At 45.4% G+C, this 15,643-nt stretch overlaps 1 protein-coding gene across 50 annotated transcripts in view; it reads right to left on the reverse strand.

The window, feature by feature from the left end:
• Nucleotides 1–15,643, reverse strand: part of ncor2 (nuclear receptor corepressor 2) — a 180,850-nt gene that overhangs the window by 41,599 nt on the left and 123,608 nt on the right. For 29 of the 50 annotated variants that reach the window (XM_090237379.1, XM_090237366.1, XM_090237368.1 and 26 more), the window contains exons 17-21: nucleotides 12,992–13,054; nucleotides 6,563–6,705; nucleotides 6,224–6,362; nucleotides 1,650–2,064; nucleotides 107–230 (exon numbers count right to left, since the gene is read on the reverse strand). In XM_090237379.1, coding sequence (XP_090093505.1) covers nucleotides 107–230; nucleotides 1,650–2,064; nucleotides 6,224–6,362; nucleotides 6,563–6,705; nucleotides 12,992–13,054 — 884 coding nt within the window. The remainder of the gene's footprint in view (nucleotides 1–106; nucleotides 231–1,649; nucleotides 2,065–6,223; nucleotides 6,363–6,562; nucleotides 6,706–12,991; nucleotides 13,055–15,643) is intronic. The other 21 variants (XM_090237380.1, XM_090237370.1, XM_090237371.1 and 18 more) reach the window with 1 other exon arrangement.

A 15,643-nucleotide genomic window follows, 5' to 3' on the forward strand; every position in this document is an offset into this window, starting at 1 on the left:
GGCTTCCATATGCTTTCCAAGGATGGACAAAGATACAGGCTGTGGCCCTGGCGTGTAACGAGAGGAGGGGGATGCACTGACTCACACAGAAAGTGGTAAGACTCACAATAGGGGGGATGGCAGCAGCCCTCTGTTTGAGCTGCTTCAGGTCCATGGGCTTTTGCAGGGGGGAGGAGATGACCCCATCATGAGCATAGTTCAGCAGGCTGGGACGGCTAGGAGACGTCATCCTGGACAGGGAGAGAAAGAGACCGAGACAGAGAGAGAAGTAGAGGAGAGAGCAAGAGAGAGAAGTAACTAGAACACAGAGTTCCCCATTCAGTAGCATGCCAATGGATGTCCCACGCATTCCTTAATATGACCACAACCCAGATTCTCTTATTTGCTTTCCCAATAAACACAGATTGACCTGGAGCAGAATCTCGCACTATGAAAACACAAAGAGAGCAGAGGTTCTGATTGTGTTTCCATCCCACATGCCTAACCACCCATCCCCCACTCGCAGATACACTCATACAAACCCACAAAGATACTCTGCCACACACACACACACACACAGACAAGAGACTGGGGAGCACACACACTCCCTCCCATTGTTTGCTTTGGCACAGAGGGCAACGTTTCCCTAGGCTCTGCCAATACATGCAGTCTGCTGTCATGGAAAAAACAGAACAAATACCATGCAAACACTGCAGGACGAATCACCACTCCCCCAAGCCGTCAGCCCACATCTTTGACACACACATTTGCGCTTGCAGGCAAACACACTCAGATAAAAGCACGCAGGTACATACAAAATGAGGACATTTTACTGATATCGATAATGACAAGTTGCCTATACTAGAACAATATTGTTTGATGGTGAAGAGAAAGGTGAAGTCTGTCAATATAGGCGACAGCTAACAGGACAACTGATCTTCAGAATTTAAAGTTGTAGTAGTGGTGGTTTTAAGGGTAATATGAAAAAGTAACTGTGTGCACATTAATGTTAAAAACATATCTTTAGAGTTATCGTTAAAAGGTTTTTGTACATATCACCCAGCTACAGTACATATGCACACACTCACAAAGGCAGATAGAGTTTATGTTGATGATTGTTGTAGAGTATTGGCCACAAATTGCTTGACATCTTAGGGCTATACAGAAGAACACTAGTGACACTCTTCCCCTCTTCCCTTCCCCAGTCCAGATGAATGTTTCGCTGCAGTGGGGAAACCAGAATTCCACCCCCCCCCAGCACGCACTCAGCAACTCCCCCCCCCCCCCCCCCCCCCACCTTAGTCAATGCCACTCCGACATTGTTTATCCTAATATCCATTATTTTACTGTAGATTTGTGTGTATTGTTGTAAATGGTTAGATACTACTGCACTGTTGGAGCTAGGAACACAAGCATTTCACTACACCTGCAATAACATCTGCTAAAAATGTGTGTGTGACAAATAAAATTTGAACAGCCCCCCAGCCCACACCTATAACCCCCCCACCCAGCCCTGGGCCCCCACATGTACCCCCCCTCCGAGCCTCGAGTCCCCACATGCAACCCCCCCCTACCCCACCCAGCCTTGAGCCCTCACATGAAACCCCACCCTACCCTGCCCTGAGCCCTCACATGCAATCCCCCTACCCCACCTAGCCCTGAGCCCCCACCTGTTCTTCTCTGTACTATCCAACTCCTCCAACTCGTCCGCGCTGCAGGTGGCACTAGAGTCACTGTCTGCGTGGGAGCCCGTCTTGGGCCCATGGCCCCTCTTGGAGCTCTTGGATGAGCTCTTGCTCTCCTCTGCATCTGCAGTGGGGGGCTTCATGTCTCGGTCTGTGGATTCGCTTGGCTGCTCCTTGCTGCCCTCCTCTGCCTCTGTCTTCACCTCCTGCTTGATGGCCTTCCCCACTTCTCCTGGGGGTTTCTCATCTCCTCGCTGGCCCATGTGGGAACCTGAGGCCTCCTTGTCCCCAGAGTTTGAGCCAGATTTGGCCCTGCCACTACCCTCCTCTTTAGGCTTGCTGTCCTCAGAGGAACGCGGAGAGGGTAGGCTCTCTGTGTCAGAGCTGTTGTTAGCACCACCTGGTAAAGGACAGATAAAGAATGAAAGACCGCAGATATTACATTGGCTGCCTAGCTGAGTAGTAATCTAGTAAATCAAAATCAAATCAAATGTTATTGATCGCATACAGATATTTAGCAGATGTTACTGCGAGTGTATCAAAATCCAACAGTGCAGTAATAAAACAAAATACAGCAAAGTTGCTTAGGAGCCATGAACAGGGCAACCATGTCTATCGGTGCCATCTTGCTATCATGTAAAATCCTCGTCCTCTTTCACTTCCCTCTCTCTTGTGCCCCATATTTCTCTAAAACCATATTTCTCAAAATGCCACTTTCCACCTAATTGGCTTTCACTGTACAATGAGGGAGAACACAAAACCAATTTTGAACGTGGAGGAAATACCCTGGGACTTCCCAGCTCTATTCTGGTAACTGAGACTATAGGTATATCAACGAATTACTACATCAGGGGTCGGCAATATGTAGCATTCGGAAAGTATTAAGACCCCTTGACTTTTTCCACATTTTGTTAGGTTACAGCCTTATTCTAAAATAAAATAGTTTTTTCCCCTCATCAATCTACACACAATACCCCATAATGACAAAGTGAAAACAGGCTTTTACATAAAAATAAAAAATAAAACATTTTACCCCCCCTTTCTCCCCAATTTCGTGGTATCCAATTGTTAGTAATTACTATCTTGTCTCATCGCTACAACTCCCGTACGGGCTCGGGAGAGACCAAGGTCGAAAGCCATGCGTCCTCCGAAACACAACCCAACCAAGCCACACTGCTTCTTAACACAGCACGCATCCAACCCGGAAGCCAGCCGCACCAATGTGCCGGAGGAAACACCATGCACCTGGCAACCTTGGTTAGCGTGCACTGCGCCTGGCCCGCCACAGGAGTTGCTGGTGCGCGTTGATACAAGGATATCCCTACCGGCCAAACCCTCCCTAACCCGGACGACGCTAGGCCAATTGTGCGTCGCCCCACGGACCTCCCGGTCAAGGCCGGCTGCAACAGAGCCTGGGCGCGAACACAGAGTCTCTGGTGGCATAGCTAGCATAGCTAGCGCTGCCGAAAACAGGCCTTTTGAAAATAAAAAACAGAAATATGTTATTGACATAAGTATTCCGACCCTTTGCTATGAGACGCAAAATTGAGCTCTCGTGCATCCTGTTTCCATTGACCATCCTTGAAATGTTTCTACAACTTGATTGGAGCACCTGTGGTAAATTAAATTGATCGGACATGATTTGGAAAGGCACACACCTGTCTATACAAGGTACCACTGTTGACAGTGCATGTCAGCGCAAAAACTAAGCCATGAGGTTGAAGGAATTGTCTGTAAAGCTCAAAGACAGGATTGTGTCGAGGCACATTTCTGCAGAATTGAAGGTCCCCAAGAATACAGTGGCCTCCATCATTCATACAGTGCCTTGCGAAAGTATTCAGCCCCTTTACTTTCAGTGCAGCAAACTCTCTCCAGAAGTTCAGTGAGGATCTCTGAATGATCCAATGTTGACCTAAATGACTAATGATGATAAATACAATCCACCTGTGTGTAATCATGTCTCTGTATAAATGCACCTGCACTGTGATAGTCTCAGAGGTCCGTTAAAAGCGCAGAGAGCATCATGAAGAACAAGGAACACACCAGGCAGGTCCGAGATACTGTTGTGAAGAAGTTTAAAGCCGGATTTGGATACAAAAAGATTTCCCAAGCTTTAAACATCCCAAGGAGCACTGTGCAAGTGATAATATTGAAATGGAAGGAGTATCAGACCACTGCAAATCTACCAAGACCTGGCCGTCCCTCTAAACCTTCAGCTCATACAAGGAGAAGACTGATCAGAGATGCAGCCAAGAGGCCCATGATCACTCTGGATGAACTGCAGAGATCTTCAGCTGAGGTGGGAGACTCTGTCCATAGGACAACAATCTGTATATTGCACAAATCTGGCCTTTATGGAAGAGTGGCAAGAAGAAAGCCATTTCTTAAAGATATCCATAAAAAGTGTCGTTTAAAGTTTGCCACAAGCCACCTGGGAGACACACCAAACATGTGGAAGAAGGTGCTCTGGTCAGATGAAACCAAAATTGAACTTTTTGGCAACAATGCAAAACGTTATGTTTGGCGTAAAAGCAACACAGCTGAACACACCATCCCCACTGTCAAACATGGTGGTGGCAGCATCATGGTTTGGGCCTGCTTTTCTTCAGCAGGGACAGGGAAGATGGTTAAAATTGATGGGAAGATGGATGGAGCCAAATACAGGACCATTCTGGAAGAAAACCTGATGGAGTCTGCAAAACACCTGAGACTAGGACGGAGATTTGTCTTCCAACAAGACAATGATCCAAAACATAAAGCAAAATCTACAATGGAATGGTTCAAAAATAAACATATCCAGGTGTTAGAATGGCCAAGTCAAAGTCCAGACCTGAATCCAATCGAGAATCTGTGGAAAGAACTGAAAACTGCTGTTCACAAATGCTCTCCATCCAACCTCACTGAGCTCGAGCTGTTTTGCAAGGAGGAATGGGAAAAAATGTCAGTCTCTCGATGTGCAAAACTGATAGAGACATACCCCAAGCGACTTACAGCTGTAATCGCAGCAAAAGGTGCGCTACAAAGTATTAACTTAAGGGGGCTGAATCATTTTGCACGCCCAATTTTTCAGTTTTTGATTTGTTAAAAAAGTTTGAAATATCCAATAAATGTCGTTCCACTTCATGATTGTGTCCCACTTGTTGTTGATTCTTCACAAAAAAATACAGAATACTTTCGCAAGGCACTGTAAGTGGAAGAAGTTTGGAACCAGTAAGACTCTTCCTAGAGCTGGCTGCCCGGCCAAACTGAGGAATAGGGGGAGAAGGGCTTTGGTCAGGGAGGTGACCAAGAACCCGGTGGTCACTCTGACAGAGCTCTTCTGTAGAGGTGGGAGAACCTTCCAGAAGGACAACCATCTCTGCAGCACTTCACCAATTAGGCCTTTATGGTAGAGTGGCCAGACAGAAGCCACTCCTCAGTACAAGGTACATTACAGCCTACTTGGAGTTTGCCAAAAGGCACCTAAAAGGACTCTCAGACCATGAGAAACAAGATTCTCTGTTCTGATTAAACTAGGATTGAACTGTTTGGCCTGAATGCCAATCGTCACGTCTGGAGGAAACCTGGCACTGCTCATCACCTTCCTTACAGTGAAGCATGGTGGTAGCAGCATCATTCTGTGGGAGTTTTTCAGTGGCAGGGACTGGGGGAAAAAATAATGTTTTTGCTTTGTCATTATGGGGTATTGTGTGTAGATTTAAAAAACAATTTAATAAATGTTCAACATAACAAAATGTTGAGAAAGTAAATGGGTCTGAATTACTTTCCAAATGCACTTTGTCCTTTTAATTTTGGGTCAAAAATACTCAAATCACCAGGAATTTAGCCAAAATCTGTTGAAGTATTCCCACAAATATTGATTCTAGATGCAAAGACTGAGCTATTGAGATGCCAAGGTTACTAATATACTAGAAACGACGAGCAATAACAGTTAACAGTATTGCGAATTTGGCCTAAAGTGAGTTGAGGGGCCGTTATCAACCCAGGGTATTTAAACGAGTCTACCAGTAATATGAGCAATCAGCCAGGATCCAAAAGAAGATTCTAGAATTAAAAACGCAGATGTTGGTATGTAGACCACATGTGTGGAAATATTTGATACAGAGCAAAAAAGTATTTTTCTAAATAATGAATGTCTTAGCCAAGTGCTTTGAATTCCCATGCACCCATGGTCAGAATCTCATTTTGATGATTGCAGTCTTTGTATTCTCAGAATCGCATTCAACTCCATGTTCTACACAGACATTATTGTGATGCTGTTAAAAGTCCATATTGCACTTAATTCTTCCTTCAGCACTCAAGGCACTCCAGATATTTCTAATCAAGAAATACTGTCATCACATAACGTAATCATAAAAACATAACCTTCAAATTGATTGAAAACGGTTTCATAAACTAGTTTCAACATAAAGTGTACATGGCTGGTTTCTAATCAGTCCATGTGAATGAGTGATTGCAAGTTCATGGAAGTATTCTGAAAGTGCTTATGAACGGTATACTGACAATGGCTCCCTGTCCTCTATGACGTTGATTATTGTAAGTGTGTGTGTTGTTCCTACCTTCTCCATCCTCGGGGGCCTCCTCCTCGTTGCCGCTGGCCCCGGAGCCCTCCATCTCCTCCTCCTCGGCAGCAGACGGGGCACTGGCCTCTTCACTTTGTAGAGCTTTGCCTTTACGCCGCGCCTTACGCTCTCTCTCCTGGGTGAAACCCAACACACACTAAATACCGCAGCTTGGGAACAACACGCTATGAGAACCACAAGGTAAATGTGCCTACTGCTGTCTGTAACTAGGAGGAATGGCTTGCACTAAGATAGGTGCATTACTAGGTCAGACTATAGGTTTCCTTTGAAAGAGTTGATCATTTAACTGTTCTAGAAAAGAAGATGAGACATTACCGATTTCATTTTATGCTGCTGCAGAATCTCGTCGAGTTTCTGCCTCTTCTTATAGTTGAAGTAGAAATTCTTGCACTGGGACACAGTTTTGGAGCCCACCATCTTGGCGATGGCTGACCAATTCCTACCATACTGGAGAAGACCTGGAAGAAACATGGACAAGGATTAGACTACAGCACATGCAGACAGGCCAGGACTTTATTACATAGAATAATCATTTAAATCTAATTTACTACATGAAGAACAACGGTCTGTCAATAAACATCTGTCAGTTGAGTCCAAGATATTTTCCTCCCTCCCCTCCAGCTCAACAGTTTTGTCAAATTGCATAATCACACCATGTGTTGTTCTTAGCTGAACCTGTCATATCAATCTAACTAATGACATCCCTAATTCTCATCGCTGGGCTGGGGTCATTCTGATAAAGACTGGTGCTTTGCCCGGTCAACCACATGACAGTGCCTTACACAAAAGGCTAGAATCCCTGCTGTGCCCAAAGTTGAGACAGATCAACCTGTCTTGGGACCACACTGCTACTGTGTGAGTACGTTCGAGTTGACTGCATCCGTGATGCATTGTGGGTCAATTGTGACTGATTGATCTACAAATAATAATGAGTAGCTACTTATGATACAAGGTGATTTGTAGAGTAGTCAGTCGGCAGTCGCCTGCAATGGTGGTTGCAATGTGGAACAAGCCCAGAGTGTCCAGTCAGCTAAGGGCAGCTCATTAACAGTAGCCACTGTAAGGAGCTTACAACGCCCAATTGTTTCCTGTGCCAGCCTGACAGCTTCTGGCATGAGGAAAGACTCTCGTGGGCCAGGCCACGCTCCGTTATCAGTGGGTATGGACCCACTGAACAACTTCCTAGGACAAAAAACTTTAGACATGTGTTCCCAAGATAATATCTCCAAACGGAGGCAGTAGAACAACAATCTAACAGCCACACGATAAGACAACACTTTACAAAGCACCAGGCCTGCACCATCTCCTATCCATCTTTTATTTATTTACCTAACAAAAGTTTACTACAGGTTAAAAGTACCACCTCAACAGCAGGTGAATGTAGGCCATGTTTGTGTAGTCTCTTTCTGACAGTTGACTCGTGCACTTCGATATTGATTGTGGCAAGAGAGGCCTGTAGATCCCTTAATGTTACCCTGGGGTTCTTACAGACTTCTATGAGCACCTTTCGGTCATCTCTTGGGCTGAATTTGGTGGGACGATCTGTCCTAGCTAGACTGCCAGTGGTCTGGAATTTTCCCCATTTGTAGATGATCTGTTGGACAGTGGAATGATGTACTTCGAATCGCTTGGAAATGGATTTGTAACCCACTCCCAGACTCATGGTCATCAATTATGTGTCTTTTGAGGGCCTCGGATAGGTCTTGGACCCTCCCAAGGTACTCTCTAATTATTTCCTAATCATTTGCACCTGTTTTGGTGCACCTGATCCTAATTTTTCCTGCTTGAGGAAATTACATTTTTGTTTATTTTAATTGCATAACATTGTCAAAGTACATTTTTGTGTGTTATTTGTTAAATTGGGTTACTTTCATCAATGAATGTGGTTGCAATTTAGCTCAAATATCCATGTGTCCAAATATAATAAATACATTTCAAAAATACCACTTTCCAAAGGGTGTACTTAAGTTTTCACATGACTGTATACACACAAACACTACCTCAGTCCAAGGCTTGACTGTCATATTCCCTCTCAGGGCCTGTGTGAATGTACAACCCATCAAGTGTTAAAACTAGACTGGGTATTTCATTTTAAATATTAATAACAGGTGTGGAAGGCAAAGCAGGAGAGATGTGAGAGACAGAAAGAGACAGCGGGCCGGACGACCAGGTTCGTTCCAAGAGAGAAGAACACGTGATCAACACCTATTAACCTTTTACAGCCTTGTCCCGGGGTGCAGGGAGACAGCCCACTGAGCCCAGTGCACACAAGTCCAGCCAGACACCCTGCTACGTGCCACACCAAGAACACACACACACACAAGAACGCATATACACACACGCACACTTTGCTCTACCCAGTGAACCTGAAGCAATAACACTGCAATTAATTCACTGGAAGTCAAGGGTCACTTTGTTACGACTCACTTTCACAGATCCAGTCCATTCAGTTTAACCAGAGCACAGAAACCATCGCAAGCAGCTCCAGTTCCATTGGCCTCAGGTCCTGGCCAGTGGAGCAACACACAAGAGGAAGCAGGCATCCAATCAGCTGCTGCTCAGCTAGAGCAGGTGGCAAACTCAATCAACCAATTACGATCCTCCATTTCCATAAAAGCTCCTCACATCGACGGCACAATCAACACCTAGTCAGGGCCGGGGGGTGAGTGTCCTCCTTCTCATGTGCTTGTCACTCCAGCTGTCCCTCGTGCCCCTGGTCTGTATCACGCTATCGGCAGTCTGATCTCTGTGGAGAAGGCAGGTAGTGATTCCACTCCAGAGGGGCAGAGAAAGAAAACAGCTAGGCTCCAGCTCAGCCTCCACACCCCTCCTGCTGGCCTGATACTAGAGCCAGTGTCAGGTTGACATGCTCAAAACAGCACATGCTCTGCGTCTTGCCTCTCCCTTGCTTTTTCCTCGCCCTTTCACTTCCCCCACACTCTCCGTCAGGGCTAGTCCGTTGTTCTCCGCCGGGTCTTTCCCCAATGGCTGCTGTCTGGGAGGACTTTCACAGGAAAGTGGGACTGTGGGGCGGTGCTATGTGCTCAGCTTCTCTCTCCCCTCATCTGATCTCTCCTCTATCTTTCCCTTTTTTTCTCCCCTCTCTCACACCCCCTCCCTCCCTCTTTCACTCTCACTGCCAGCAGGCAGAGCTGCACACACACACACACGCACACACCTACATAAACACCTACACACACACACACACACACACCCTCCCTCAGTCTCTCTTTTTCGCTTGCTTACTCTCTCTCTAACACATACACAGCTAGTCTGAGGGTAAACAGAGGAGAGAGAGTGAGAGCAGGGGAGTTGAGCTAGAGGGACAATGGAGGAAAGGAAGAGAAAGGGGGAGATGTTGATACCATGAGAAAGTATAAAGGGTTTCACATTTTTCCTGACTGACCTGCTTTTCATCCTGAATGTGACCCCTCTCCAGTCTACAACAACACCGAGAAGGGGAGAGAGCGAAAATGAAAAAAATAAATAATAATCTTCCACAGCTCCTGCCAATCTGGGCCTGTGCCATCTCAGGACACACTGACTGGGAGGCCAGAGGAGAGAGTTTGGAGCGCGAGAGGAAAGGGGGGAGAATGCTCTGGCCTGATCCACTCCAACAGTCCAGAGCACAGCAGAACACAACAGAGAGAGCTCTACCTACTACTCATTTAAAAGGACCTGTACAGTACTACCGCAGGCATGAAGGGAGCGACCCGATTATCCAGCTGCCTGGCTGCCCAAGTAAGCCTGCCAGATTAGAGAACTTACATAACAAACACTAGCCAATGAGCGAGTACACACACACACACAACCTTACCTGGCTCTACAGTGCGACCATTTTAATCGCATTTCCGCATTAAAAATAGATGTGTGTGAACTGAAAAAGTAACGTATGAGCATATGTGCGAGTTGTGATATACAGCAAAAATGTATTTCTGCCATTTTGTTTCATTGCTGGTAGCTAATCACACAAAGAACTAGAGTCCCATATATCTCACCTCGAGCAGCAACAGTGCCTTGGGCGCTCTGCGCACTGTTAGTGAAGTGCTGAAAGATTCATTTAAAAAAAGTGCACAGGCATAGAAGTTGGTTGAATTTACCCGAAAGTCTACTAAACGTGACTGACTCCTGTTTCTTGGTTATTTACATCGTTTTGTTTACAGGTCTCTCTTGGAAAAGAGATATTATCTCAATGAGAAAAAACATGTATAAATAAAAGGTAAAATAAATAAAAAAGTTGTTTTTCAATGTTAATTTGAGCTTGCTCAACTGCTAGGGAAGAGACGTCAGAGAATCTTCTCTCACAGACAGACCTGGGCGTCCCACCCAATGATGTATATATACCCTGTATTTGTGACGTAACTTATTGGCCGATGAGAACCTTTGAAGCCACCAGTCGGCCATATTGGCACTCCCCAGTAGGAGCAGTCCTCCATAGTAATGAATGGAATTCTACAGTATTTCAATTAAATGTTTCAGGGACAAAATTACATGTATTTAAGTATTTAGTTGTAGTGGGGACAGTAACATTAGTATGTAATATATTATTTTATTTTTTATGTTTAACTCAAATAACATAATTGAAAAGTATGCTTTTAGGTGTCTGTAATATAATAAATGTGTCAAAAATGAATCTAGACATTAATAAATGCATTTCTATTGCTTCCAAAATGTATATATTTTTACAATGGAGGATGAGTGTCAAGACGGAGGTGTGGTGGCTTCAAAACATTGCCCTTGTCAGTCCTCTAGTGTATATATAAATGATTGGTCCCACCACATAACTGGCCCGCCCCTTAAAGGGGCAGCTGAACATTTTTCTTTCACCTAAGTGACTCAAATATTTAAGGGTACATTGTACTTGATTGAGCATGGCACACTCCAAAAAACTTTTATTCATGCACTTTAAAAAATGTCTTATAATAAAAACTCTCCCTCAAATACATTAATTGTGCTCCTAAATGTATTTGGGTGCTAATAAATTGTTCAACTAAGGCGCGCATAGAGCCCTACCTTAATTACACACACCACACACACACTAAAAGGGATATACAAGGACAAGGGAGGGAGACTTGACAAAGTTCTACAATCCCTTGTTAAAGATGGCAGGCTTTTTGACCAGGAAAGACAAGGGCAATCAGTCGAAGTTTGTGGCCTTGCCATCCCATGGGGGATTCCTGGCACTGCCACACTGTAATGCTGCCATGCTATGAATGTCATTATTGAGATCTTTTTAGCACAAGGGGACAAACACATTAGCATGAGGAGATGTAAGCCTCTTAAAACATATACAGGTCAAGCGCCTGGAAGTGGAGTGTGCACCTTGACTGTCGGGCTGGCATTACATTCAGGCCAGGGTTAGGGGAGCGGGGCTGGGCTGGGACTGGTGGGCTACTCTACATATGAGGAGCCGTGGAGGGGGAAGCCCTTTTGGCAGGCATGGTTACTGGCTGATGAGCAATGGCAGAGTGGGGTGGGGGGTTTAAAGATCCCCCCCAGACAGGGGCCCTGTGGTTGTGGTTACATAAGCCCTTCATAGAAGCCCAGCTCCCAGGACTAATCCCCTGGGATGCAGCGGCCCACTAATCCCAGTGCGGGAGAATGGAGTTGAAGACATTAAGCAGGATTACTACTCAGGGCCATGTTCAAGGGCCAGCGCCAGTCATTACAACAACCCCCCGAGACAGAGTCTGCAGACTGCCAGCAGCAGGAGAAACAACACCACACCACGAGACAGAATGACTGGGTGTCTGGCTGCATAGGATTTCTCCCTTCACTAGCACATTCATGGTGATAAAGGAACTTCTTTAGAAAAAATAGTATTACACAACAGATCGGCAAGTGCTCTGCTGAATCACAAGACAGGTAGTAGTCATACCCAGAACTGAAAATCATACAGAGAATCCATGACACGTCATCAAAACAGGCCAAAACCGTTCCGCAAGGTATTTTTTGGGGGTGCCCCCCAAAGTTTTTCGGTAAAGTTTTTGAGGAAATCTGTTCCCAAGTATTCCCATAAAAAAAAGAGACGTATGTGATCTTGTCTCAAAGTAATCAAGTTAAGGAATGATTGTTATTGTCAAATACAATCTTTTATTGGGCTTAGTTGTGGTCAATTTGCAGAGTACAAGTTATTATAATTACGTTGTGGCCATCGACCATACACTCTGCAGGTGAATCTAGTTACCTACCACTGCTGTAGACTGAGCTGTGTGCAGCACACGCAACACAACTACACCACAGCAAAAAGACAGGCAAAATCACAGCCAACTTCTCTCTGCAGGACCCACAGGCCAGGCGGGGCCAGGGTAATCTTCAGTCAAAGACAATAAACAGGCCATGTAAAGAGTAAACAGACTTCTGCAGTTGGAGCTGTTCTAGCCAAAGATAAGAGGGTGGGACTTTTACAGTGGCTTCAGAAACAGTCATGGCAGGCGTGTAGGACACAGCCCTGGGTCAGGCAGCGGAGCAGCAGAGTGGAGCTTGACAGACAGACAGAGACAGACAGACAGACAGACAGACAGAGATAGACAGACAGACAGACAGCACGTGGCTGCAGCCTAGCCCATCTGACAGGAAGTCACAGGCACATGCACTTGTCACCACTTTCGAGAAAACCTCGCCAAGCTAATTCTATGGGCGGTTTTCTCTTTGACAAGGAAAGTTTTCTTTTGAATGACAATGGCGCTGCTGGGTCGTATTTCAAACACAGAGGTAACTTGTTTTTTGTTCGATTTTCTTTACCTTTTTTGGCGGTTTCCATCTCCTCCTCAGTCCATCGAGAGCTCTCATTCATCTCCAGATTGGCTGAAAGGATAAAAGCAGAACCACCACGTTAGAAAGCGGGCAGGAGGGAGGGGGAGGGGAGTCTCAAGTAGACAGAGAGAGCGAGCGAGCGACTGACCGAGAGAGAGAGGGAGAGACAGAGAGAGAGAAAAGAGAAAAGCTAGGGGGCAGGGTTGTCTTTGCTGCTTGCTGGTGCAGCACAGTAGAGCCGGTCGACAGGGGCTGTTAGTTTAAGAGGAGAAAGTCAGTTAATGATTAGAGACATAATAAGTGGTTGTTCCAACTGTCTACAGTAGGGACCAGCCTGACCCTGGCAGAAGAGAAGACAGGAAAGAAAACGAGAAGAGGAGAGGAGCTGTGGTTTCAGTGCTGTTGTGTCCTCTCTGTAGGGCTGTGACGGGCACAGTAACAGCAGGCGAGGACGGAGAAACAAGCCCAGTAACATTGAGAGGAGACACTAGAGATACTGATCAGAACAGAGCCCCTCTGGCTGGATCAGGCCACCTGGGGATTCCCAGGGACAAACCCACAGCAGCAGGAGCAACCAACCACTCACTGAAGTGTTGAAACATCAAAACCCTAATCGCCTACAGCTACAGCGTGTGTGTGTGCGTGCATATAAAGGCAGCCTTACAAACTGCAGAGAGAATAAAAAGCTGAGACAGATGAGTATTGCTGCCTTAATGAGTACGTTCGGGATACTTTAAAGAAATTAGATGGGGAAACTCGCATTAACGCACATTGTGTACGTTGCCCTACATTGTCAATGAGCCATGTGGTGCATTCTGGGCAATTCTGTGAAGGGGAGTGCACTCCAAGGAGTGAATAGGAGTCAATTGGGTGCTAGCTGTACATAGTCCATCTGTAAATAGCCCACCCAATCTACCTACCTCATCCCCATACTGTTTTTATTGACTTTTCGGCTATTTTGCGCACTAGTATCTCTACTTGTACATCACCATCTGCTCATTTATCACTCCAGTGTTAATCTTCTAAATTGTAATTCTTCACTTCTATGGCCTATTTATTGCCTACCTCCTCATGCCTTTTGCACACAATGTATATACAGTGGGGAGAACAAGTATTTGATACACTGCAGATTTTGCAGGTTTTCCTACTTACAAAGCATGTAGAGGTCTGTAATTTTTATCATAGGTACACTTCATCTGTGAGAGACGGAATCTAAAACAAAAATCCAGAAAATCACATTGTATGATTTTTAAGTAATGAATTAGCATTTTATTGCATGACCTTAGTATTTGATACATCAGAAAAGCAGAACTTAATATTTGGTACAGAAACCTTTGTTTGCAATTACAGAGATCATACGTTTCCTGTAGTTCTTAACCAGGTTTGCACACACTGCAGCAGGGATTTTGGCCCACTCCTCCATACAGACCTTCTCCAGATCCTTCAGGTTTCAGGACTTTCAGCTCCCTCCAAAGATTTTCTATTGGGTTCAGGTCTGGAGACTGGCTAGGCCACTCCAGGTCCTTGAGATGCTTCTTACGGAGCCACTCCTTAGTTGCCCTGGCTGTGTGTTTCGGGTCGTTGTCATGCTGGAAGACCCAGCCACGACCCATCTTCAATGCTCTTACTGAGGGAAGGAGGTTGTTGGTCAAGATCTCGCGATACATGGCCACATCCATCCTCCCCTCAATACGGTGCAGTCGTCCTGTCCCCTTTGCAGAAAAGCATCCCCAAAGAATGATGTTTCCACCTCCATGTCTCACGGTTGGGATGGTGTTCTTGGGGATGTACTCATCCTTCTTCTTCCTCCGAACACGGCGAGTGGAGTTTAGACCAAAAAGCTCTATTTTTGTCTCATCAGACCACATGACCTTCTCCAATTCCTCCTCTGGATCATCCAGATGGTCTTTGGCAAACTTGAGAAGGGGCTGGACATGCACTGGCTTGAGCAGGGGGACCTTGCGTGAGCTGCACGATTTTAAACCATGACGGCGTAGTGTGTTACTAATGGTCTTCTTTGAGACTGTGGTCGCAGCTCTCTTCAGGTCATTGACCAGGTCCTGCCGTGTAGTTCAGGGCTGATCCCTCACCTTCCTCATGATCATTGATGCCCCACGAGGTGAGATCTTGCATGGAGCCCCAGACTGAGGGTGATTGACCGTCATCTTGAACTTCTTCCATTTTCTAATAATTGCGCCAATAGTTGTTGCCTATTGTCCTGTAGCCCATCCCAGCCTTGTGCAGGTCTACAATTTTATCCCTGATGTCTTACACAGCTCTCTGGTCTTGGCCATTGAGGAGAGCTTGGAGTCTGTTTGATTGAGTGTGTGGACAGGTGTCTTCTATACAGGTAACGAGTTCATACAGGTGCAGTTAATACAGGTAATGAGTGGAAAACAGGAGGACTTCTTAAAGAAAAACTAACAGGTCTGTGAGAGACGGAATTCTTACTGGTTGGTAGGTGATCAAATACTATGTCATGCAAATTAATTACTTAAAAATCATACAATGTGATTTTCTGGATTTTTGTTTTAGATTCCGTCTCTCACAGTTGAAGTGTATCTATGATAAAAATTACAGACCTCTACATGCTTTGTAAGTAGGAAAACCTGCAAAATCGGCAGTGTATCAAATACTTTG

Source organism: Oncorhynchus mykiss, chromosome 6 (assembly GCF_057628025.1).
Source record: "Oncorhynchus mykiss isolate SJ-2025 chromosome 6, ASM5762802v1, whole genome shotgun sequence".
In the NCBI taxonomy this organism is placed as follows: domain Eukaryota; kingdom Metazoa; phylum Chordata; class Actinopteri; order Salmoniformes; family Salmonidae; genus Oncorhynchus; species Oncorhynchus mykiss.